A 25,627-nucleotide genomic window follows, 5' to 3' on the forward strand; every position below is an offset into this window, starting at 1 on the left:
TGCTGCGTTTCTATGGGAGGGAGAACAATCATGATAACGCACCGCTTGCACGGTGTGCCAGTTACCAGTCAGAGGAGATCGCGGCCCACACGGGCGAGGGAAGTGCGGGGTGGATCTGTCGTCGACCGCCGACACAGACTCGGACAGGCGCCGCTTGGAGGATAAGGGTCGTCGGTCCCTGAGCAAACTGAAAGGGGACAGTAAAGTGTCTCTGGTCCGAGGCTAGCGCAAGTGACGAAGAACATCCGCCTACGGTGAAGGACCTTCGCGAGAAGGAGGCGCTGACCAGTAACGTCGATAAGACTCTTGGGGAGATTTTCGGACAGAAGTCTCCGGATTCTTCTAGGAAAACTTCGCGACGGGACACTACACTCCGGTTCCCGTGCCGGTCTCGAAATGCCGACCGAACAATCCGGTTCCCGTCCCGGTCTCGAGATGCCGACCGCACACTCCGGTTCCCGCCCCGGTCTCGAGATGCCGACCGATCCCGCCGGTTCCCGTCCCGGTCTCGAGATGCTGACCGAACACTCCGGTTCCCGTCTTGGTCTCGAGATGCCGACCGAACACTCTGGTTCCCGTCCCGGTCTCGAGATGCTGACCGATCCCGCCGGGAGCACAGTAGCCTCTCTCTCCGTACCGGGCAAGGTCTCCAAAATCACCAAAAGCGATGTGCCAGCTTGTGTCGTCAAACCTCACCCTGTCTTGACATTTCGCTATCATTAAGGTGCTGAACAACAGGAAGGTGGTGATACCTACTCACACTGCAGACTGTGAGCGAGCATTCTCCTGTCTGAAGCGAGTCAAGACCAGGCTGCGGTCTACACTGACTGCTGAGAACCCCAACCACCTGCTGATGGTGAGGATTGAGGGATCTGACCTCAGTGAATTCAACTTTGACGAAGCACTGGAGGTCTGGGCAATAGGAAAATCCTTTTCTAGAATGATGGATGATAGCGATCCTCGTCAAAAGTGACGGACGAACACGCAGCAGTATCTTCTCCTTGGAGTCCACTATAGTACTCGTAATGTGTGCCAACCCTCTTGCCTACACAACTCACTGTTCAACCCACACCTGACTAGCTGTCAGTCAAGCCGCTGCTAACTACCCGTACCTGCGCCGTGTACAGAACACTGTGGGTGCCCTGCTCATCTACTTTGCAAGATCATCAAAACGCAGCGGCACTCTGAAGGAAGTCCAAAAGGCGTTGGAAGAGCCAGTCCTGAAAATGCACGAGCTCCACAGAGTCTGATGGCTAAGTTTTGGAAACTGTGTAGTAAACATTCGACGGTCACTTAAAGCTCTCCACGAAATGCTGGGGGAAGCTAGCGGCCTGTTCAACTATAAATTTGTTTAGGCGATACACATGTTGGATGACGTTTTCGGGTAGTTGAACATCATGAGCAAGATCTTTGACCTTTTACAAAGTTGTGACCATCTGATGAGAGGGTTCAAGCAAGAACAAATCAAACGAAGGCGTACCGCGGCGTACGACCACTCAGCACAAACCTGCATAGTATGTGAAAAAACCCTTCGCAAGCCCAGATCTCCCGCCGGCAAGACCACTTCAGCTTCGCCTCGTGCGTGACTAGCCACAGGCGACGCCGGGTCAGTAAGAGTTGCAACTTCATCTGACACTGTATATAGTGGAACCATGTTTAATACACGTTGACAATCAGTGCTCAGACAACTCAGAACGTTAGTGTTAGTAAAATCCATGCTCCTTCGCTGACACTTCCTTAATTGATTCGCATGCTATTGAGCTAACTCACAACAGTTGCTACATTCCCTACTATTCAGTCATTCCTTGGGGGGGGGGGGGGCGGTCGCGCGGCCACTGAAAAAGTCAAAGACCTCACACGGAGGTAAAGCGGCCGAGACAGCCCCAGTCACCGCAATTTGGACACAGAAGTCAGCCTGGCAAAGAGCAGACCAGTTCAGAAGAAGATACCAATTTAGAAGAAGATGGCAGCAACGTCGAAGAGATTTGTCGTCACAGGAGCGACATTTGGAGCTTGGCGACAGGCCAGGCCGGTGCCAATCCTTCACCAGGTAGGCTGTGTCCCTTACCCGCCGAGCCGACTGAAATTGCAAAGTTAGTAGAGGTTGATAAGGAGGAGATCGAACGCTGCGTTCGAGGTCAAGGATTGTTTTTCGTGCCCCTCTTACTCAAATTGACTTCCTGACGTGCCATTCCCTTGAGAATCCCAAATGCAGCCCTCGGTGCACTATGCCGACCTCTGGCGAGACACAGCGCGGGTTTGTGTCCAAGGAAAGCCTGGAATGTATCAGGTGCGGGTTCGTGTTCGGCGCAGTAAGGTTATATGAAGAGAGTGAGCGTCTTCCTGGCAAGGAGAGGGGACCAAGGACTCAAAGAGCGACACAGGCGTCGCTATCTCTCTATGAGACACGCGGAGTAATACAGGAATGAGACCTTAGATATGCGTAGAGCTGGAATACTTCCTTACTGTGTAAATTACTAGGGGGGGGGGGGCAAATATCAGATATTCTAAGGAAGTTAACATCCACTCATTCATCTTATCAAAGCGGAGATCCAGTTTTCCGTGCAATGGCATTCTTAAAAGGTCAAGATGGTGTAGAGTGTGGTGACGTTTAACACCATCATCTAGTAAACATTTTCTCTGAGATGATCGACAGCTTAAAGACATCTCATCATTAGACTGTTAAGATATTTTATATGAAATTGTCAACTCTTCTTTCAGATTCAAATCCCCTCACATCGAGGACGTGACGTCCCCGCTCATGCAGTCCGTCAAGGACTAGGGGCTGGAGTTGGAAGACAGCATTGTGCGAAGTATGCATTCCATGTTTTTATAAAGTTCAGCCCCTTTATTCACTTTTTTGTGCGTTTTTAAGAAAAAGAGTGCTGAACCGGAGTCAGAAACCCATGAAATTTCACTAGGACTTGTCGTTTTTGTCGTTTTTCACATCATGACACCAATGCTAGCAGTCATAATAATAGTTTATTGCAAATCCATGCCCGTAGGCTAATTGCATGTTGACAACAATGTCGAAATACAAATGTAAGGTAAAACAAAGGTATACATGAATACAAAATCATTCTATATTGCTATTCTACAGTAAGTTTCTATATCTACGGAACTAATGCGGGGTTTGATTTCTTCTCTGAAAGCAGTGGAAAATAAAAAGTCCCACACTTTCAATGATGAGTGGGTTGGAAGATTTTAAAAGGAATATGAGTTTCTGTGTATTTCTTACTGTAGAAAAGTTTTTGGAGATTTCGGATACTTTCGTGAATAATCTGTTTCTTTCGGTTTCAAATTCGGGACATTCGCATATAAAATGTATTTCATTTTCCACTGCTTTCGTTGCACACTGTTTACATGTTCTGTCCTGGACCGGTAGCTTTTTGTATCTCCCTTTCTCTATTTCTAATGGGTGCGCGCCAATTCTTATCTTACATATTGCCGCACGTTGGTCAAAGTCATTATGATACAAATAATTTTCCATGTCGTAGATCGTTTTTAGTCATACCGTTCGTTGAGACTGACGAGATCCATGAAGCGAAAACCGACACTACACTGAGTGATGCTCTGGAGGAGGCCACAGCGGAAGCACCCAGAGCCATTGCCAGCCTCATCTCTCTTATCGTCAATAACGGCCTGGCAGAAACACCGGCAAGTGGACTATATATCAGATTCAAGATATCAGGCTTATGAAGTTTCTAAAGCTAGACAAAGTTATACAAAAATCAGTTCCTGAATATTACGGTAAGAGAAATAATGTGGAGAGTTCATTTCGTGGAGACTCAGGTAACTACTTAATTCTGTATCAATTTCTTTACAGGTCCACCGGCCGGAAGGAGGCGACTCCTGGTGCTCCGACATTCAGATTGGGATGGGACTCTACCTCAATCGATGTATCGACGACAATCAAGTCATTTCCCAGACTACGGAAGGAGAGCCCTTGCCCGTGGCAAGGCTTGTCAAAATCACAGAAAAAAAACATTGATATGGTTTTAAATAACGTGCATCATTGTTCATTAAACAATCATTTATTCCCTTTTCTTGTGCCGCCAGCCTCGACAGACCTACTAATTCGTTTTCTAGGGCGCCAACATGATTCTACATGGAAACAAATTCACTGTCTGCTTCAAACATTCATCAAGATCATTGTCATTATTTTATTGTTCTTATGTTGCAAAACAGTATGAGTATTCATTTCTTAGATAACGACTCAAGTTTTTCCACGGCAAGCAACGCCCAGAAAGAACTAAGGATACTTATGGGCCTTTAAATTGACGTATTTATATTTATGTAAATGCAGGTACCACTGCAGTGCCCAGAAGAGAGGCTAGGGCTCGCCACAAAATTCAATATGTAACTGAACTGAGACAAATTTAACACCGCTATACCTGCCTGCAAGACACCACGTATGATGATGTTGGTTACTTTGCTTTGCAGTTCAGAGGTGCATATTCTCCGGGATGGCAGTAAAGTTGCTACTGCATTAGTAACAGTTTTATTCGCAGGTACGTGAAGCACAAAACTGTCATAGTCCTTTCGATACATGACACGTTCATGACTTCTTTGGGTGACGATGGATATCACCTTGAGTGTAATAAGACAAAGTCCTACAAGAATAGAAGTGTGGCCATGTTCCATCGAGGCACTGCTGATCCCGATAAGAACTTCCTATTGGATGAGTTTAGAAAGACTGACTGACTGTGGTACGAGTTGCAACTGCCACTGTAGCATTTGGCATGGGAATTGATATTCCTGATGTATATGCAGTCATTCACTGGGGGGCTCCCCAAAATGTAGAATGTTTCAACCAAGAAAGTGGGAGAGCGGGAAGGGATGGTAGACCTTCACATTCTCTCATTCTGTATCAGAGCAGAACACTTACCAAGGGCTCCTGTTCTCCATCAGTGGCAAGCTACTGCAAACTGGTGAATGGGAGTTGTCGCAGAAATTATTTACTAGATTATTTCAAACTAAAAAGTTCTGATGCATGTACTGTGGCCATGTCAGATAGAGACACATGTTGTGACACATGTAGAGAGTGTGGGGACGATTTTCCCTGGAACAAACATGATAGTCTGTCATCAGTAACTGAACTTTCTGACGAGGAAATATTTATTAAAATCGTCTAGCTATCGTCAGCCCACAGCAGATCAGCTACACATGTTAAAAGAATGTCTGATGGACTTCAGAAGAGATCTCCTGGATGAAATGAAACGCTACCTGGAACGTTTCTTTGGCCTCCAGAACTTTCCTCGTGTTGGTAGCGAAAGACTTCACGGACGAAAAACAATCATTGCACAGATACATCGCGTGATGTTGAGAGACTGGGACTGATATCGCCACGCATGTCAAACTTTCCACCACTTGTTTATGCTGAAACCTGCACTTGACACAGCGGCATCGGTTCCAAAAATGTTCCTGCTATGTCTTCCCATCGATCCATCAAAAGGTCTGCCACAGTTGACACAGTCGACATCAGGAAACCCATCTAGAACTATCTGTTCGCAGTCTTTCCGCGGGGTTGCCGCCATTTTTTCACGGAAAATCGAAAAAATAACATCATTTTCACAAATTGCGCATTCATAGATGGCCACTCCGACAGCGGGTAAAGATAGATCAGTCGCGCGCCGATGTCAATCAGCGCATAGCAACGCAACCCGATCCTTAGCAACTACAAGCCGGGCGACGGCAGCCAGGACGGCGGGCTGATGACGGATGCATAAATTATCCATATTTAGAAAGGCGGGTTCTCCCGTGTTACCGGCGCTTCCTACCAAGCTCCGTGGGTGGATAGCCGTTACAGGCGGCGAGCGGACACGGGGCTTGGTTGAAACCAGGCACTATCTGCTTATCCCCGTCACTTAACCAAAACCATCAATTGCATAAACTGGGAAAAAATTATCCTCACGACAACTATTCAAATACCACATTGTAATGTCTAGAGATCAAGCCGCCAGGAACCTATGGAAACCAACTCCATCCACCTCCATCCAGTAACAATCGAACAACACAGCAAGGTAGCAACGATATTCTATTTTCATATTTCCTCACATAAATTTCTTAAGATAACAATGTCTTCACATTATATAACCTGATCAATAATTACCAGACCTTTCCAACTGTTACCTGTGATACTATTTAGTGTTACACTGGCAACATGTGTGTATGGAACCAGACAATGATATCAATTGACAACATGTACATTTATACAAAATGTTTGCCTGATAGACATGATTTCCTACTTCATCAGATACTCCAGCAACTGGACACATCAAAACAGGACAACATCAAGTACAAACGTAAGAAAACCAAGCTAAAAAAAAAACTCAAGCCAAAAAAAAACACCATTCAAACCTTCAACATCGAATTGTTCAAACTCTACCAAAGTCTCCAGACATCAAGCAATGATATCCAGCGGCAAATAACAGCAATGAAAACTCACTTGGACCAAACATCTCCGGTAATGATATCAGTTAAAGGTGTACCCATAACGATAACTCCTACTATAGGCTAATAATGAACAACAACAGCGCCACTAGCATGCTACACATTATTTTGTAAGAAATGTTCTTTACCATCCTACCCCATTTTAAGCTACAATTTCCATATAGCCATATATCAACGTATGACAGTGCAAGCAATTTCATAACAAATACTTCACAGTTTAATAGGATAAATTACAACACTACTACTTAAACACTACTTCTATTCTTACCACATTTTGGCAATCATACCTATCATAGAGAGTAGTTGTTTAGGTGAAAAATTTGAAACACTGACGTCATGTAATTCAATTATCAGGCGAGAAGGCGTCAGCACGGCATAAGTTGCAAACTGTGGCAAATCCCAGAAATATGACGGACTTATGTGAAACAACTTGAAGTAAAAATTTGACTTTGGAATATATTAAGCATAACATAGAAGGATTTTCAATTTTTTGTGTAGCTTTCCTTTAAAGTGCATGTGTATTTAGGACTTCCTTCAATTCCATAATTTTCCATTTTCGGGTGAACAGTGTGTCATTTCCTTTGTTACAGGTGACAGAGTACGGAACATAGCGAGACGCTTCAGGGACCAGTTTAATAGATCAATTGAAGAGGCAGCAAAGAAGTATGGAGTAGACACCGTCGACATTACAATCACATCAAGTCACACAAGCAGTAAACATTCAAGCAAAACACAAGCGTTTGGGACACAAACAGCGCACACATACGAGCAGACAGTACAACTGACCCCAAACTAGAGACAGCTCTGTCAGTGTGCAAAGCACTGCCACCAGCAACATTCGGAGCCTGGTGCTCTTAATACCTCAAGTCATCAATCTCCCCTGTGCCCTATCATTTGGCGATGACCTGTTCTCTGGTTTGGCGACAGCAAGGGGATAACAACATATCCCACGGATTTCTTTTCAAAGTCTGTCGACGCCATGATCACCCTTCAACATAGTGCAAAACCAAATGTACTGTACAAATTTGCAAATATCCTTAGCACCAAGAGACCAGGCACCAACATTTCACTTCTGCAGCTGGACAGAATGCCGTTTGGCCTGATCGAGTACCAGATTGAGTTCTACAATGCTTCAAATGTACACCAGGTTAGTATATACAAGGTATAGAGTTCATATTTGAGCTCCACATAGTTATTTCAGAGGCATGTTGTTTGGGGTTAACCTTTGATGTTTTATCGCTACTGTTCCACATGTTCATATTAGCCGGCAAGTTGGCAGATAAGCATAGCATTTTCATGTTGGTGCATTGTATTTGAGGTTTGGCCGAGGTGTTCTTGGATCGGGCAGAGAGACCCTCATAGCTGTGACTTCCAACATCGAGTCCATGGAGCTCCGAAGGAAGGGCAATGCTGCCATTGGTTACGAGGAACACCCCGGCCCGAGCCGGTACCACCGATGACGTCGAAGGTTTCTTCACAGGACAAGTCAGGAAAAACGGCTGCAGAGAAGATCTTCAAAGACTTCATTCCACGATTTGGTTACCCTCTGAAGCTGCATCATGACCAAGGGGGTGAGTTTGAAAACAAACTCTTTCAGTGGTTGGAAAATTTGAGCCGAGTTGCACAATCCAGAACGACACCCTACCATCCCCGGGGAAATGGACAAGTTGAACGATTCAACAGGACATTACTGGCCATGTTACGCTCACTTCCTGATCACCAAAAAACGAGGTGGAAAGACTCACTTAACAAAGTGGTCCATGCCTACAACTGCACGAAAGACGAGGGCACTGGCTGTTCCCCGTTCTATCTCCTCTATGGGCGTCACCCAAGATTGCATATAGACATTTTGTTTGGAATACAGGAATGCCTACAGAACTTTATATGGATTACCAGCTGCACACCACAAAGATATGGATTAACCGCTGAACGCTATTAGGACATTGAATAGACTGTATTATCGTTGTATCGAGCTACATACTGTATATGTTAGCCATGTTACAACCGAGCGGTAAAGTAGACCCCTAATATTACCGAAACACATGTTCGAAGAAGAGAGCACCGAGTAGAGACTTGGAAGTAGAAAGTACTTTGAGTATAACGTGCCAAATGTGGAAGAGAAGGAAGAGTTAACACCATGTAGAATAGACAATATTATCTATTGTGATAGTAATAACGCAGAGTTATCTACCTTGAGTACAATGTGCCAAATGTGGAAGAGATGGAAGAGTTAATACCATGTAGAATAGACAATGTTACCTAGTGTTGTGACAGTAATAACGCAGAGATATCCTTCAAAAGTTACATGTTCTGTTTATTATAAATATCGGAGCTTTAACAGTAGTTGTAGCTATGAAGCACATCTATCGTTCGTGGCAGTTATTCGCCTTGTATAACAAGAATGTCGGGACGCCATTTCATTTAGAGGGGGCGTGTGTAGCAATGTAGAAACACCCCTGTGTAAGAATGGCATGGTCCCAGCATATGCGCATGCGTGCTGGGCAGTTGTACAACATCGGAATAAGAAGTTTTGGCATATTTCTCCGCCCATTTCCAAACAAATATGCCCTTGTATTTGAGGCTGAAAAACGCTCTGTGTACAGTTATCATGAGTTGATTGCAATGAAATCAACACTGCTTTATACTATATCTTTGACCGTTTTATTTTCCTGTTATAAAGGTATAAAGAACTTTCCCATTTGAACCCCAACAATAATGATTCAATGTGGCGGGCAGAAATTCCTTCCATTTTGGAAACGACCTGAGTAAAAAATTAGGAAAATATTTCAATACTTGTTACATGCTTTGTATTCATAATTGATGAGACAATGCATTCAGGGCGACTCACATGCATATAAGGTTCTTGCCCCATGCAGCATATTAGACCCGGAAAACATACTGGCCATACTGTGATGAATTGTTTTCAGGTCCTTTCATTCAGCACAGCAGATAGGATGTACCATGGGCAGATGGAAAACATGCGGACTGAGGGCTGGATAAAGTTCCTTGTGTCAACAGATAATGAAGTTTGGTATTGATTTATCTATTGTCCATTTATCTACATTGTTTTCATCGAGATCATATGTGATTGAATACACAATGTTAAGATAGTAACACTGTGTTGGTATTGCGATTCAGGTCATGCATTTCCAACTGACACTACATGTACTTGACAATGAGTACATTTGTATTGTAATTATACTGGGTGGTTAAATGAATCTTTTCTTAACACTTCAAGTTCATCTTGAAATATCTGATTACTGTAAATACACCCTGGGGTCACAATGAGTTTTCCATCAACCGTGTGCTACGTGATAGTTAAAGGATGGGCGGGGCGAGTTTATGTGGATTTGGTGCAGCACCGCCCTCCCAAGGATTTTGCCCGAGGGCTGCCAACAAAATCCGAGGGGGTGCGGGGCTGTACCAAATCCACATATACGAGCAATCCGCCCATCCTTTAACTTACTTAAGACATGACCCTCTTCCGAAGCAAAATACACACATTTACAAAAGTCAAAGTTATGATTCTTGTTTTGCCAAGGTTTTGCAATACCTCCTTGGGAATACAGCTGCATTTCTCTCCTTTCCTCCCCTTTTGTCTGGATTCATGACTATGCTGTGAGTAGTGTTTTGCACTTTTGTCACAGCCTTGTGTGAAATATGTACTTGCTTCTTCTCAAGTTTTAACAACACTTTGCTGGCTTGTGTGAAATATGTACTTGCTTCTGCTCCAGTTTTTATAACACTTTGCTGGCATGACAATGCCATTGTCTTTTTGGGTGAGAAATAGATTGTCTGGCCAGGATTCATTCTCCAACTTGATCTCTAAGGAGTCAGTCATGGCGAATTTCTCTGACCAGTTTCTCGAGCATGTAGGCATTGCAACGGATGAATTTCACAGCCCGACCCATTTCCTGACTAGCTTCAAGCTTGAGCCAGTCGATGATGCCGCTCTGTTGGAGCATGATGGCATTTCGGCCGACATGTTCTGTTCTCAGCCTGATCCATTCGACAAACAGACCCACTCATCAGGTCGTTTTGCTGCGCCGATATCAGCTGCCATAGAAAAGAAGGTGCAGGCACGCATCCCCAAGAAGACAAAGGCAGCGACTAGATGGGGCAAAACTGTGTGGGATTGCTGGGCTCTTAGCCGCAACTCGCAGCGCACCGTGGGCGACATCAACCCGCAAGACCAGTGCCACGTCGTACCAACATCACTGCAAACAACAACAGCAGCTGAGATGAACTTCTGGCTTTCCCGGTTTGTGTTCGAGGTGCGCCGCGTTGACGGGGAGCCTTACCCAGCAAGTTCGGTGTATGGCATCATATGTGGCTTGATTCGTCATTTCAGAGAAGAGCTTGGCAGCCATGACGTCAACTTCTTGGACAAGAAAGACATCAGATTTGCCGAGTACCGTAAAGCTATGACCGCACGGATGAAAGAACTGAAGGCAGAGGGAGTGGGGTTTGAGAAGCGCCAGGCTGACCCCTTGACAATGGAGGACGAGGACAAGCTATGGACGTCTGGTACAATTTCTACGCACACTTCCATGGGACTGTCTCACGGGGTGTTTTTCTACAACTGCAAAGTCTTCGGGCTGAGGGGGATGGACGAGCACCGGAGGCTGCAGGTCGAGCAGTACAAGTTTGGAAGTGATGTCAGCGGGCGGTACATACAGTACACAGGCAGGATAAGCAAGAACGTGCAGGGGGACTGAACCAACGGAAGGTGGATGTGAAGTCCATCAAGCAGCACGCAGACAATACCAACACAAGGTGTGTCGTGAACCTGTTTGAAACGTACATAAACTCTTTGCCGGAGAAAAAAGCAGCGTCTACTGACGGCCACTTGCAACGTCCACCATGCCCAAGTTTTCGCTACAGGTGGTCGGCAAGAACACTCTGGGAACTTACATCAAGTCGATGTGCACCAAGGCCGGTTTTCCATGGAGGGCCGAAACCTCACAAACCACAGCGGGAAGGTGACATGTGCAACACAGATGTTTGCGGCAGGTTTTGACGAGAAGACCATCATGTCCCGAACGGGACATAGGAGCAACGCCGTCCGGACATACAAACGGCCATCAAGCCTGCTGCAAGAAGTCAGCGGCAGTCTCCAACCACCAGAGCCACCCCAAACTGAACAGTCTCCTGATCCCGACAAGAAAACGGACGCACCAACCGGCACCACTCAGGCTACTGTCAAGGAGACAGCTGCAGGTAACATTGGAGGCAGACTGTCCATCAGCCACCCAAACGGACTTAAGATTGTCTCGGACTTGTAGACTGTTATGTTCAAGACAACTGTATTTCATCCCCGCCAATCCTTTAACTTTTACTGCAGTGCATACTTTTTATTTAGTTAAGCTGTAGATCTTAGCTATAGACACATGGGCTTTGCTTTCATGTATAAACCTGCACTATTTTTTGTTTGTTTTGTTATGACTTTGCTTTGTTTTCATTTAAATTGTATAACCTGCACTGATTTTTTGTTGTTGTTACGACTACGCTTTGTTTCATGCAATGTTTTTTGTTATGAAAAACGCTTTCATACGTTTTCTTTTTGATGCAACAATCGAAAGTTTGTGTATTTATCATTAATGAATCTTTATCATTCATGATTATTCTTTTGAATAAAGATGTCCAGGAACACTGATTAATTTGCTGTTTTCCCTTTTTGTTTATCCTTTAATTGCTTTTATTTGCATGTAAATGGTGGGCGTCTCCAACTTAGTCAATTTATTCGATGGTTAGTGCATGGGCGTCTCCAACTTAGACAATTTACTTACTATGTGGATTTAATCACAAGAAATACACGCTCCTGATTGGTGAAGGAAAGAGGATCATGTTCTTAAGTTCAGTAGAGTGATGTGTGTTAATATGTAGGATGCTCATTATTTTCCATGAGCAGTGAGTTTTAACAAAACTAGTGTTTTTTAATTGTCAACTATTTTTTCAAACGTTTTTCATGGACAATTTGTAGTTAAACTAATGTGCCAATTGAAATGCAATTTTATGAGATGCTATGATTATCATGTTTATGCATGTTCATTCCCTTGCCAATTTTTCTTTATGCAATGAGATAAGTCCATCAAATATTTGTTGGATCGACTTCTGTGTGGCATGTGGGTGGACAGAAGAGGGGTAGAGTATGACATCCTTCTGATATGAAATAGTGTGACCTCTAGGCTCTTAGCACTGACAGTTGGAAATCCCTGAATGGCATTGTTAAAATTACCAAGTAAATCCTTTTTAATTTTTGATTTAAAGATTAAAAAAAAACTAATTGAAGCAATTCTCTGATCTGCTCGGTATTCAATGAACGATAACTTGGACAATAAGGAAATTGAAGCATGAAAGACCTGAACTTTATCAAATCAGAATATAAATTATTAGATATCTTTTGGTAACATTGCTTTGTTCCCTATTACTAAGCTCAAGCATACAATTTTCCCATAAAATTGTAAAGCAAAGGATGATCAAGTTTGTGCTCTTCCAGCCACTGTGTTACAATATAGACTTATCATAGAAAGGTGTATCTATCAGAGTAGATCTTTAACATTCATACATCCCCAGTCATATGGGCATAGGATGCATGGGAAGAAAGTACAAATTCCTGCCAAAGTTGGCGGCTTCCTCACGGCTGGTAAGTTATTATAGATAGTTCTTTATAACTTGTAATGTCATTGGGGCTTGCAAGCATAATATTTTTATCTAGTATTCTTGAAACAATTAGCATGATATTGGCAGGGGTAAACTATCAATATTGAAATTTGATTTAATTCCCAATGAACACCCGGGCGGCACCATAAACTTCAACAAGGACGTTGGAGCCGCCCAGCAGGCTGCTGAAAATGGCCACTTCAGCGGTGACAGCTGACGTGGAGGCGACTTCATCGGTGACAGCTGACATTTTCATGCTGGACAAGCTGGCTATGGGACCTGATGAAGTCTTCCAGCCACAGCATGAAGTTGTCATTTGGGATGTTTGGTCAGACAGGTGCTCCCCAAACCCGCTGGCAATAAGACCCCCTCCCTCAGCTGATGCTCCCGTTACTCGGAGCGGTCTAAGATTCAGCTGTAGAAGTCTCCTCAGAAAACTTCCTAGCTTGAGACAAGTTTCTCTCTTTTGGGAGCTCCCGGGACCCCGTCCAATCCGGCACTGACAACACAAGGTCGGACCGGTCTGGTTTCCCGCGTAATCCTACGTAAGCAGTCGGTGAATCTGGGGAAGGGTCCGGCATCTCTCTCTTTCGAGGGTCAGGCGCTTGATCACCAGCACCAGGCCTCGGTCTTCGCGTTGCAGCTCCTTCATTGCCCGCAGTTCCTAGAACCTCTGTAGCAATGTCAGCAATGTCTTACTAGTATGTTTGGCCAATGCAGCATATAGCTCGTTCTTCTCTTCATTCAGTACCACAATCTGATTAAACAAATATTATTGTCAAATTCTGCATCCTCCGTCTTCATAACTGCCTTTTGTACTTGGCCCTTTAATTTGACTTGCTACATTCTAACTTGGCTTATTGAAGCCCTTGACTGCTCATCCACCTGACCTTGCAAAATACTCCCTTTTTTTTCATTCTCTCAAGGTCGAGAATAAGTACCTTATCCTGGTAGCGTGTCCTCATGTGAGTTCTCACATTATCTCTCTTGACCTGGGCATGTACTGGCTCCTCCTGGCAGCGGGCCTTCTGTCGGTCTTTCTTTGCCTGGGCATGTCCTGGGTCATCCTAATAGCGCGTCTTTTGTTGAGCTTTCTTACATTCAGCCAAGTTCTTGTCCAACCAGTAACGTTCCCTTTCTCGATATCGTTTCACCATCTTCCGCTGCTCCTGCTTTCTTGTAACATAGACATCTTCCTCTTATCTACTTCAGAGGCTTTCACAGCTGTCACTTCATCATAGTGAACCTCGCTTACATTATCAATATACAGGGCTTGCTCACTACCTAAGGCAGCACCTCTATCATCAAAGTACTTTTGCCACTTCCACCCCCCCCCCCCCCTATCTCCCCACTTGCTGTATACAAAAAGTGGTAAACCCAAACGATGCGAAGTTGCAAAAGTCTCTACATCCGTTTCCCATGTCTGTAGATGCGATTTGTCGGGTTAACGGCCGATTCCACAGGCCGGTGGGGGTGTCCGCGAAGTGTCCGCTTTCCCAGAGAAACGTACAAATTCCAGAGGAATGTCCGCTTACAACTGGAGGACCGTCCGCTTTTCTAGAGAAATGTCCGCTTTAAAGTGGAGGAATATCCGCTTTCCTGGAGGAATGTACCAATTCTGGAAGAATGTCCAGATTCGATTGGTCGGGGTGACTGTGTCCCTGTCCATGTGTGGAGGAATGGTTTGCTATTGAAGAATTTATAGGCCGGTGAACTGGACTTGAGGCAGGGTAGGTCTGACCCTGATTTAGTGTAGATTGGTGGCTAATGAGTGAGCAAGCTAAACATCAGGTTAGCAATAGTTCCTGTCACACATGATAAACTCGTCTGCCTAGACTGGATTGTGAAAGACATTCTCAGTAAAGGAACAGATATGGAAAGCATCTATTGTCGAGCACTAAGATCAGTTGGTTAAGTGTTTGTTTACCTACAGGCCTTACTGGGGGATGGTGCATGGTCAGGGGAGCAGTGCACAGAAAACATGCTGATTGGCATGTATCATAGCCACACACTGTCACACTGTCAGAATACAAGGAGAGAATTGTTAACTCATTGCTAGGGCAGGGGAGTTGTCGAGTTGTTGTAGCCACAAGTGCACTTGGAATGGGGGTTAACTTTTAGAATGTTAGACATGTAGTATTGTATGGACCACCTGAGGACATGGAAGATGTGCTACAGATGACTGGCAGGGCAGGTAGAGATGGCCAACATGCACATACTACATTGCATTATTATCGGCAGCAGCTTATAAAAGTTGACACAGCGGTAAAGGAATTCATCGAAAGCGAGGGTTGTATTAGACAACGTTTGTACAAGAACTTTGAACAAGACCCTGTGTCAGTCGAAACGGGTCATGAGTGTTGTTCGGTTTGCCACCGACAATGCAAGTGTGCACAACCAAAAGGTTTGTCCAGTAACGTTCTCGCACTCTGAGGCTTTTATTAACAATGTGAAGTTGCCTGTACGCTATAGGGAGGTTGACGAAAGTAAAAGTGCTTTGGTGAAGGAGCTCCTACAGGAGTACAGGAAAACATTGTCTACTTACTGTCCTCTATTCGCACCTGCTGACAGCAGACTCTTCAGTAATGAACTAATGACTACACGAAGAATGCTTTGATAGCTGCTGTCCACCTCTTCATGCGCGGTGAGGATGCCACCACAGCAGACATTCCTCTGTTCGACGGTACTGCCAAGTCAGCTGAGGGGTACGGGTTTGAGCTAATCTGGGACGAACTGAGGAGTGATAGGTTGGAAAAACTCCATGTGCACTGGCAAGATGGGGACAGCTCAAGTGAGAAGTCGTTTGACACTTTCTTCCCAAATGAAAAAAATGTCGTGTACTGTGGCGGCCATGTTGGCAGAGCCCATGGCAAACAGCTGGAAACATTGTCAAAAATGAAGACGTTCAATCCAGACTTCATGAAGAGGCACTCAACGAGTGAGTCAGAGTACAAGGAACTTGAAAAGCTGAAGTGCCATTGTGAACCAAGACACAAAGATAACTGTGGATGTCTGTCACCGAAAACAGTGAAACAAATGAAAATCAACCACTTTGCAGCGCTCGTGCAGAGCGGCAACGAACACACCCTGTACGCAAGAAGAATGCAGGACCTTGGCAAATACCATGCCAGGAATATTCATCAGTGGGAGGGAGGCAAGTGCGATTTCATGGCGAGAGAAGATGTACATGCAAGAAGTGCAGCCCGGTCGATATGAAGTGTACAGGGGAGCCATAATACTCCACGTGTCCCTTCCACAGCAAGGCGTGCGAGATTGAATGCTATCAAAGGGCGAAGAAAAGTGCAGATGTCATCCATCCACAGGTGGGGCACAATAAAAAAAGGATTTAAGGTTTAAAGAGCGGATACAAAAAAAAAAATAATATCAGTTTCCTTCCCCCGACCCCGTTTGTAACTATAGAAAAACATGAGGTCATTACGGCCATGAAAATGATCCTGGGCTGCAAAACGAGCCGAAACTGGGTCGGGGGAAGGTAACTGATATCATTTTTTTTCATATCAGATACCTAAAAGAGTGGTGTATCTTTCAGTTTGCGGGGTTATAATATCGGCAGCGCGCAAGCTGCCTGGCAGATTGACCAGTTGTGACCTAAACTCAGATAGTAAGATATCGTATAACCCCGCAAACTGAAAGAAGCTAAGCAATTGTACCAGCATAGTACAGGTACAGGTGGGGACACCACTCTCAGCGGAAACCCCCGCGTGACCCGGAAGTGATTATGTTATTTGGCTTGTGCTTTGGAACAACATGGCAACCCAGCCACCGGTAAGCTGCACCAGTACCTACAAATTCCTCAGTACAGCCAGAGAAGGGCCTTGCTGGTGTGTACAAATGCAGCCAATACGCCTATGCGACGTCGAGGGCAAACTATCTAGAAGGTCATGATAGACACAAAGAATGATGTTCATTTTCAATTTTATTTCATTATGTGATATGGTTGAACTGGAATGTGATTTCAAATCGTTACATGCTTAATTCTTTTCCAGTGATTTCAAACAGTGATTAATTCTTTTCCAGTGATTTCAAACAGTGGTTACTCATTCACTCAACAAAGACAATCTGGATGCAGTTGAGGGCACAGAAGACAATCAATTATTGCATGGCACACGCCTGGCCTCATAAACTTCAAGCTGTGATAAAATTCCACTGCTGGTACCTATCACACAACTTGGCCAAGAATGTTAATAAGAACTTCACGACCGAAAATTCATGGTTGCCATTTCAAGGTCTGAAACCGTATGATGCCGCCTTGGGTAAGGGTCTTGCCAGGACACTGGTCCGCAAGTTCCGTAACAATTGACCATCACATGGGCCACCTATTTATATAGGGGGCAGCGGCGTCGATGGAGCTGCCGTTTCTGTCGCCGTTCCTGTCGCACCGCCGGAAAATCCATTATTGATCGAGCCCGTCAGAATCGCCGAGTGGGACGGCACAGATGTTGAGACGGAGGAATGGCGTCTTGAGCAATTCCTTTGGTGCAGGTGTGGCAACTGCAAGCAGATGCACACTGTGGGGGAATGCGTCTGCTGTCATGACATCACGGAGTGTTAGGACAGAGGCGTGACCTTCGACAATGTTTGCATTGTTGTCGACCCGAACTTTCATCCCTGCGTTATAAACCACGACACGTTGTGGATGACTGATCGGAAGGGATAGAGCAGTATGGAGAGAGTTCACCAGGAGGCTTACAACTTACAGGCCATTGGCCTAAAGGCGTCAGGGTGAGTGAGGGTGAGGGTAGGAATGACCGGAAGGGCAAATTCGTCGAGAAAAAACATCAAGAAGGAGATCGACAACCGTACCTACCGATGGGAGGCCTATCAGAACTTCACTCACAGGATGCACGGTGGACTGGGGAAGAACATACGCAGGGTCATTCCATCCTGTGCCGTGTGGGCAATTCGGGACGCTTACCCCGCCGACCACGATCCTGCACAGTACAGGGGCCTCCTCGAGGCCGACGAACCTGTGACTGGCTACGAGTACTAGTTTAAAAAAAAAAACTTTTCTGGAAATGAGTCTTGGGATTCAGACCATTCTGACACATTGCCCAACATGTGTCGTTTCTGTGCTGATCCTGTTTTAACTAAAGCTCACAAACAGCGAAACCGACCCCTCCTTAGATGCATTGATTTTACCCAGGATATCAAGGACACATGGGGGATAAACATCTATACAGATGCGCCCCTGTGCATACATTTCTTCCCTGAAGACAGCTGTGTATGACAATCTAAACAGAAGTGCAGATGCAGGGTAGGTAATAAGATGTGACAACAATCATGTTTTTCAAAAGAAATATTGATACAATCCATCAGCATGTATTTATTATTCTTTCAAGTCCAATTTATCATACTGGTAGTCATTGTCTGTTTTTTTCTGTTATAAGTGCCGTAGTGAAATGGCTAACTGGGCAGAATGTGGAAGCAAGGCGGCCCATTCGAAAGAGATGTGGTAAACATTGTGAAAAGGCCGAACAGATATCAAAGGGTGGTAGACAAAAAAAAAAGGAAGTCAAAAAATCAAGAACAAAGAAACCCACTGCACCCCCTACCTCATCACATACCCCAGGTAAATCTATGTCTCCAGGAAAGCAAACTCCAGGTGACAGTGATGGCCCTGGGGCCTCTTGTTCAGTTCAGTCATTCGATCAGTCTAGTTTCTTAAAACTGCCAGATGACCTGGAGGACTATCCATTTGACGAAGATAGGTTTTCAGAATGTACGCAATCTAAAGTCTACAAGTGTCCCATTTGCAAATCCATCCTGTTCTTGCCAGTCATTACTAACTGTGAACATATATTCTGTTTCATGTGCTAACAGCAGACCTTTGCCCAAACTGACACTTCAACCATTAAATGTCCTGAATACAATCAGCAAGTGTCACAGGGTGCAGTTATTCCTTGCCAAAAAGGATGCAGGCCATTTTACAGTGCTTACCTGCAAACCCCTTTTGAGTGTATCACGTGCAGGGTGCAGGATAAGCCCTTTACACTTAGACTGGATCAACTAAAGCACCATACCTGTACACCACCTGTATACGTAGTTGAGAACAGGACTCACCTTGTTGCACCACCAGCAGTCCCCATTCTAATCCTTCCGGTTCAAGTCATCCCACCTCAGCCCATACCCCCACCTCAGCCCATACCCCCACCTCCCGCAGCACCTATGCCCCCCCACTACCACACGCAGCGCCTCCCGCTCAAAATCTCAACACCAGCCCTGGGGTCTTCATAGACCTCAGCAAGTCTGGTGAGCTAAGCGCGTCTAAACAGGAGGTCGCAACAAGTCTTGTCAGAAGAATGTATGATGAGAAAACCCAGACTCTACAATGCAAGACTGGAGGACAGGTGAGAATGAATACTCTTCACAATTTTCATGATTAAATTCATCTTTGCCTTTAATGCAGAAACTGTTAATAAGTCATTAGGTGTACCACACATCAAGATCAAGACATTCCATTCTCTATCGAAGAAAAAGAAGATGAAGTCTAATGACAAAGTTTTAACAGTAAGCGCTGACCGTGATCTCTTCGGCCGCTTAGTTATCGCTGCCAGGTCAAGGCAGATTGATCTCAGGGAAGTTCTAAAGTACGAGCTTTGTGCAATTCCGCTCTCCATTGCTCATGCTAACCGCTAGTTGTGTAAAGACTTCCTTTGCCCTTACGCATTTTCTACTATTCTTAATAGTAAAGTGTGTTAGCGGGTCAGTTTATTTCTGATATCATTTTCACAATATGCAAAGGCTATGCCTATGGAACTACACAGTATGTTAAATTCAAAGTTATATAAGACATGAATTGAAGTTTTCTTTTTGTATTGTCAGATCTGTTCTTTTCTTTTCACTGTATGTGACAGGTAAACACATGATTTTTTTTAGGTGGACTGTTTCGTCAACTGAAGTTAACGCAATTCCGCATGCACTCCCCAAAATCTACAATATGACATACAAAACTTTAGGGTATACAACTGTGTAGAATCCTGTTGGCACCTGTATGTTTGTAAGTATTATACTTAACTAGGAGTGCATCTTTGACTTTTGTTTCCTGAGAATAAATAGTCACATGTACACTTTGTTTCTCAAAACTGACAAATGAATGGGACCAGGCACTGGAGAGTGCGTTGGGAAAGAGCGATAACCTGTGCTTAACTAACGTAAGCGATAGGCGCATCTTATACAACTACAAGAAGATTCGTTAAGTACTTTGCAGCTTCCGCACGCAATCCCAATACTAATCGCCTATTAGAGTATAGGTGTGAGGTGTTTGAATCGAAGAGAAGGGCAAATAAGATTTCATCAATAGTTGGTATGAAGCTGATGGGCGCATGCTACTTCGGCAGAATACAATATTTCTGCTACATGTAGTAGACAATACTTATGAAATGGCATACATAAGATGGTATGGGGCAGGGGAGACCGATGAGGAAACAAAGCTTTGGAAGGTAGCACCCTGAACAACATGGAAGTAGGGGACAAGTTCATCATTGTTCTAGTTCAGCTCAGCAGGTCAGTCACAGCAGAAGAAATTGGCTTGTGGTTGGCAAAGTTTGTGTGTGAAATCAGGAAACAAGACGGGACACCATATCCTCCAAATAGTCTCAGAATTCACCGATACACTCGACTTTCATCGCGTTGTTAACTACAATTACGAGGTCTTGGGATTTCGTCGCACAATGCATCGCATGAGATAATCTACGCCTTTAACTACAATCTCGCGGTGTAATCTTTCTCATGCCCAACATCTGTCTCACAGACGCAGCTTCAATTCGAGCGGATATTATGTTCCGACTCATCATCTATCAAAATTGCGAAGCGGAGCCTCCTTTGGCGGCGAACACAACCATGTCCATGTGTTATTATATATCTTGTCTCCCGCTCTCCCTCTGATAACATTCATCTTTGAGCCCCAGCTATGCCGGTCACTCGACGCGGAAGAGGCGGCGGGGGTAATCCACCGAATAAAGCCCCGCCCAAGAAGAACCCGCCGAAGGAAAACACGCCGCAGAAAACTCCGCCGGGTTCTGACAAAGAGGAGATTAAGAGCATCACCTCCGTCGCTGAAAGTCTACAGAGGAACATAGCATCTCTCGCAGCGATATAAAATATTAAGTAAATATATCCAAGGCAAAGGGAAGCCCCGAAGAGACCTGGCCATGAAACCGGCTACCAATGTTAGCTGTGCAAGGTGTCAATTATTACAATGTGCGCCACGCCATGCATGAAGCTATGCCTCTCATCGCATGGGTAAGGCTGGTGTACGGAGAGTAATGGACACAGTCAGTTTATACTCACCTGTTCTTATATGTGTCTTCTTTTCCAAATCTATGTAATAAGGACATCCTAGGCCAGGCCTCCAGTTTTGAGGGGAAGAAATTTAGACTTTTGTTCAACCAAGTTACCTCAGTGCTGAATGAACATCCAGAGAAAAGTCGTCTTGCCTTATCTGCAACACCTCCAAATGGTGACATTAACCAAGTAATAAACATGGCTGGCTTAAGGGATCCAATTGTAAGCAATTGTAATCCAATGTTTCGCCCGGAGCTAAAACTTTCAGCTAAATCGGGTTGTGCTATCAAAAACAGTTGCAGCATTATAAAATCCATGATAGAAGCTTCTCCTGGAAAGACCATTGTATTCTTTGACCTCACCTTGAGTCTAAAAAAATGCATGTGAAATGGAAGGCATGTATGAGATTCCTACAGCTATCTACCATGGGCAACTTGATAAGACTGCTGCCATGTCTTTTCTATGTTCTGCAGAGGTGAAAGTGATCGCAGCTACAAAATGTGTTGGAATCGATAATCCCTAGAATCACTTTTATATGCAGGGTATAGGAAGGGCTGCAAGAAAAAGTTATTCTTTTGCAGATTGTGTCGTGTTTTACAATGACCAGGATGTGCGTCACCTTGCAAACAATAGATATATCAAGCGATATTCAAATTTAAAAAAAAAGATATGATGATATCTCAACTCAAAGTCTTACAATACTGTCACACCAAAGAATGCAGATGGAAAGTTCTGCTTGATCATTTTAAACAAGGCATTTCCCAACCAGGCGCTCAAGAGAAGTGTGAAAATAGCTGAGATAATGGTTCTTTATCAAATAGGAACGAAGATGATTTTGTCGATGTGACTAACATAGCATCAAAGTTACTTTATACCATTGAAGAGTTATGCCGTTTCCAAAGCAAAACAACTATATTACAAGTCGCTATACATAGGTTCTAAATCAGAAAAAAAATCAAAATTACAGTTGGGAAGACAAAACTTGAAGCAATGCAAAGTCATGGGATTCTTAAACAACAAAAAAACAAAACCTCTTGTCACTGTATTGTTTGATGACCTTATTCCTGAGTACATTAACTATGAAGATGGTGTAAGAAACATCCATTATAAGTTAACTGACAGAGGTTTTGCCTTTGACAACACATGGATGCCTAACTATAGCTAGTAATTCATCAGAGAAGATTTTTGTCCCAAAAAGACTTATCTATGAAGATAACTTTGGACAGAAAAACATAAACACAACCCTACAGATGCCCAAGTACCAGGTACTGACAATAAAAGAGGTCCTGCCAAGACTGGCGAAAGGTAAAGTCCTGGATAACAAAAAACTGAGAGATCCCGCAGTCATACAGCTCATGACACAATGGATCCAAGACACACAGATCTATAAAAATACTGTGGACTATGTACACGTAGGGAAATTCATAGTTTCACATGGATGATTCGCTTTTATGAGTATATGTGTGTTGCAGAAAAGAATGTGAAAGCAAAATGTAAAGTCTTCAATTCTACATTCAATTGTGTAGACACCAACTACGTGGAATCGTTCAATAACAGCTTGCTCCAGTACCATGACAAGAGGACTGTGTTTGGCAAGGACCAATGTTCCATGCGCAGCTCGCCGTCCTGGAATGGGCAAGACTTTAAAAATAATAATGATTAGTGTAAAAGGACAATATTTCTGTACCAGATATTCCCTCTTGCTCATTATTCCTATTATTGCATTGCAGAATGAACATGTTAACAGGGAATACACATCGATAACAAGTAGACAATCTGCCACCAGCCCCAGAGCTGTGGAGGGACACAAAGTTCTCAAGAGGAAAGGAAACAACTTCAAGGCCACGATCTGGGACACTTTCATGGATACAATCTTCCTTGCCGTCAACTGATCAATATCTATTAACTTTTTCTTCACCATTTGCATAGCAATTCATATCTATACGGAAAGAGGTTGAGTAATTGTTTTTGGCTGATAAAACTTATTTGTATTTTTGTGTGTGTTTAGGATTCAGTCATTGAATTATTGTCTATTTTTTCATGAATGTTGAGACACTGATTATACGTATTAGGACAGATTGTTTGTTACCTCTCATAACGTTTATGATAGTCTGATTGATTTGAAATTGTGTTACTTTTTTTGGCCCATGAGAACATTTTGGGTTACTATCATACTTTAGAAATTGTGATTATTTCAGGGGCTACAATAATTATGAAACATGTGAAGTAACCGGATTAGCTCTATGATTTACAACATGACTACATGAAGAACAACGTTGTTTGGAAGCTTGTGCCTTTAGTATTACTATTGTAACTATGTCTGTTTCAATCATGTGTGTAAATATAAACTGCAAATGTTTGTAAATGAATAACTGTGCAATCTTGCCTTACTAATCATGTATTCAGCCTCCTGAATTGTGACACATTGACCATGTCTCAAACACCTATACTTCTCACTAAGTGTGTATATTAGAGCTATGTTATACTGGTAAGATCAAATGCACAGATAGAGGGCACAATGTCAGCGCATAGGCGAATATATGTATTCAAGTACAAATGTTATGTCAATGGTGTATGCTTATCTAGCATTCTTCTACACATGGCTTTGTAAAACTTATCTTATTGCTGTAGATCTAGCTGCAACTGACCTCTTTCCCACTTGTCCCAGGGCACAGATAGAATTTCCAATTTGAGCTTGTAATAGATGGTCTAGACAAGCCACAGTTTGTGGTGTGGCCACAGGGGGAAGTATTCCAGGAGAGTCGACCTGATGACCAGCAATGCCCACCCAGGCTTTCCAAAAAGAATCTCACGCCAGACGACAAAAGGTGGATAAAAATGGCTGCGAGTCAAGGACAAGTTCCAGATCTCGGACAGCGCCATTCATGAGATCCGGATGCTGGCACAAGAGCGGGTGCCTCCTCTATACATCATCCAAGAGGAGAGGAAGGAACAATCATAACAGAGGTATGATAAATATCCTGTACAATTCACTACAAATGGTATATTTTATTCATCATTACATGTTTGATACCCCATTGATATTGTGTTGGTTTTCATTAAACCAAGCAGAGCACTCCTTAATACTACATCACAAATCTATATGTTCCATAGGACACAAACAATGTAGCACGCCGGCCCCTTCGAGAACTTCCGGCCTCCCTCCTCCGACATAAACAGCAGTACATCTACAACAACGAGGTCTCTGTGAGATACTCAGGGGATGGACGACAAGTCACACGAAATCAGAGGATCGGTGCAGTCATGGGCACTGTCCGCATCATCCCCAAAAGGGATACTATCAATGCAGACACAGCACAGCTACACCATACCATCGATGAAGAAGCATCTGTTTATATCTATGGAGGTGATTAGACAAGGAATTTGTCATAATATGTATTGAAAGTACTTGCTGTGTTCAGTCAAAGCGCATATATTTAGGGATGTTACTAAAATAACTGTCTTTCCCGTAACATCTTGCGAGTCGAGTAGACGTGCCCCATCAGCTCTCTCTCTATCTCTTTCCTTTTTTACCTCCGGATCTGTCAATTACCGCAACTTTTGAGATGACGCAAGTCCAAGTCGACGCTCAATATTCGGAAGGTAGGCTGTTGTTTTTAAAACGTTTTTTCTCTGGGTTCACTAGGGTTCGGTAATTTTTCTGTAATAATAGTTACTACAAGCACCTTACCACAATATTCATCTTTATCCTTCTCAGACCTCCTGAGGGAGTTTGATAGCTTGTAGGGCTGGAAGCCTTGAAGATGCACTTAGCCCAGTTTGCGAAGTGCATCTTCATGCAGCGGAAAGTTGGTCACCAGGAACAAGTCGGTTGTCTTCACATGGTGTTTGCAGGAAATCCCGGTACAGGGAAAACATCAGTTGCAACAGCCTTGGCAGGTGAATAATATTCTTTTTAATATATTTATTCCAGTTATATATTCATTTAACACTGGTCAGTTCAAATTGGGAAATCCAGAAGCAATTTGGAATCTTCAGCAATATCAGATTTGTGCCTATAAGTGTGGTATAAGCTGAAAGCTCTCTTCATCATGAATGTAGTCATGTAAAAATTATTAGTCAGCGATGTTCACAACTTTAGATATGATTGATTGAAAATGCATGTGAACGATGTACTCCTAGGTTAGTACATATCCAGCAGTATTGAGTTCACCTGGGTTTTTACAAATAATTGTGGGCTAATTGT

At 43.8% G+C, this 25,627-nt stretch overlaps 1 protein-coding gene across 1 annotated transcript; it reads left to right on the top strand.

Annotated features, from left to right (window-relative positions):
* Positions 1 to 10,292: 10,292 nt before the first annotated feature.
* Positions 10,293 to 11,171, top strand: LOC136446426 (zinc finger MYM-type protein 3-like). Its single transcript, XM_066444783.1, has one exon. The coding sequence runs from the start codon at positions 10,293 to 10,295 to the stop codon at positions 11,169 to 11,171; it is 879 nt and encodes a 292-aa protein (XP_066300880.1).
* Positions 11,172 to 25,627: the final 14,456 nt, after the last annotated feature.

Source organism: Branchiostoma lanceolatum, chromosome 12 (assembly GCF_035083965.1).
Source record: "Branchiostoma lanceolatum isolate klBraLanc5 chromosome 12, klBraLanc5.hap2, whole genome shotgun sequence".
NCBI lineage: Eukaryota > Metazoa > Chordata > Leptocardii > Amphioxiformes > Branchiostomatidae > Branchiostoma > Branchiostoma lanceolatum.

Coding starts and splice junctions, on each gene's coding strand:
- LOC136446426 (XM_066444783.1), top strand. CDS start 10,293: ATGGCGAATTTCTCTGACCAGTTTCTCGAGCATGTAGGCATTGCAACG.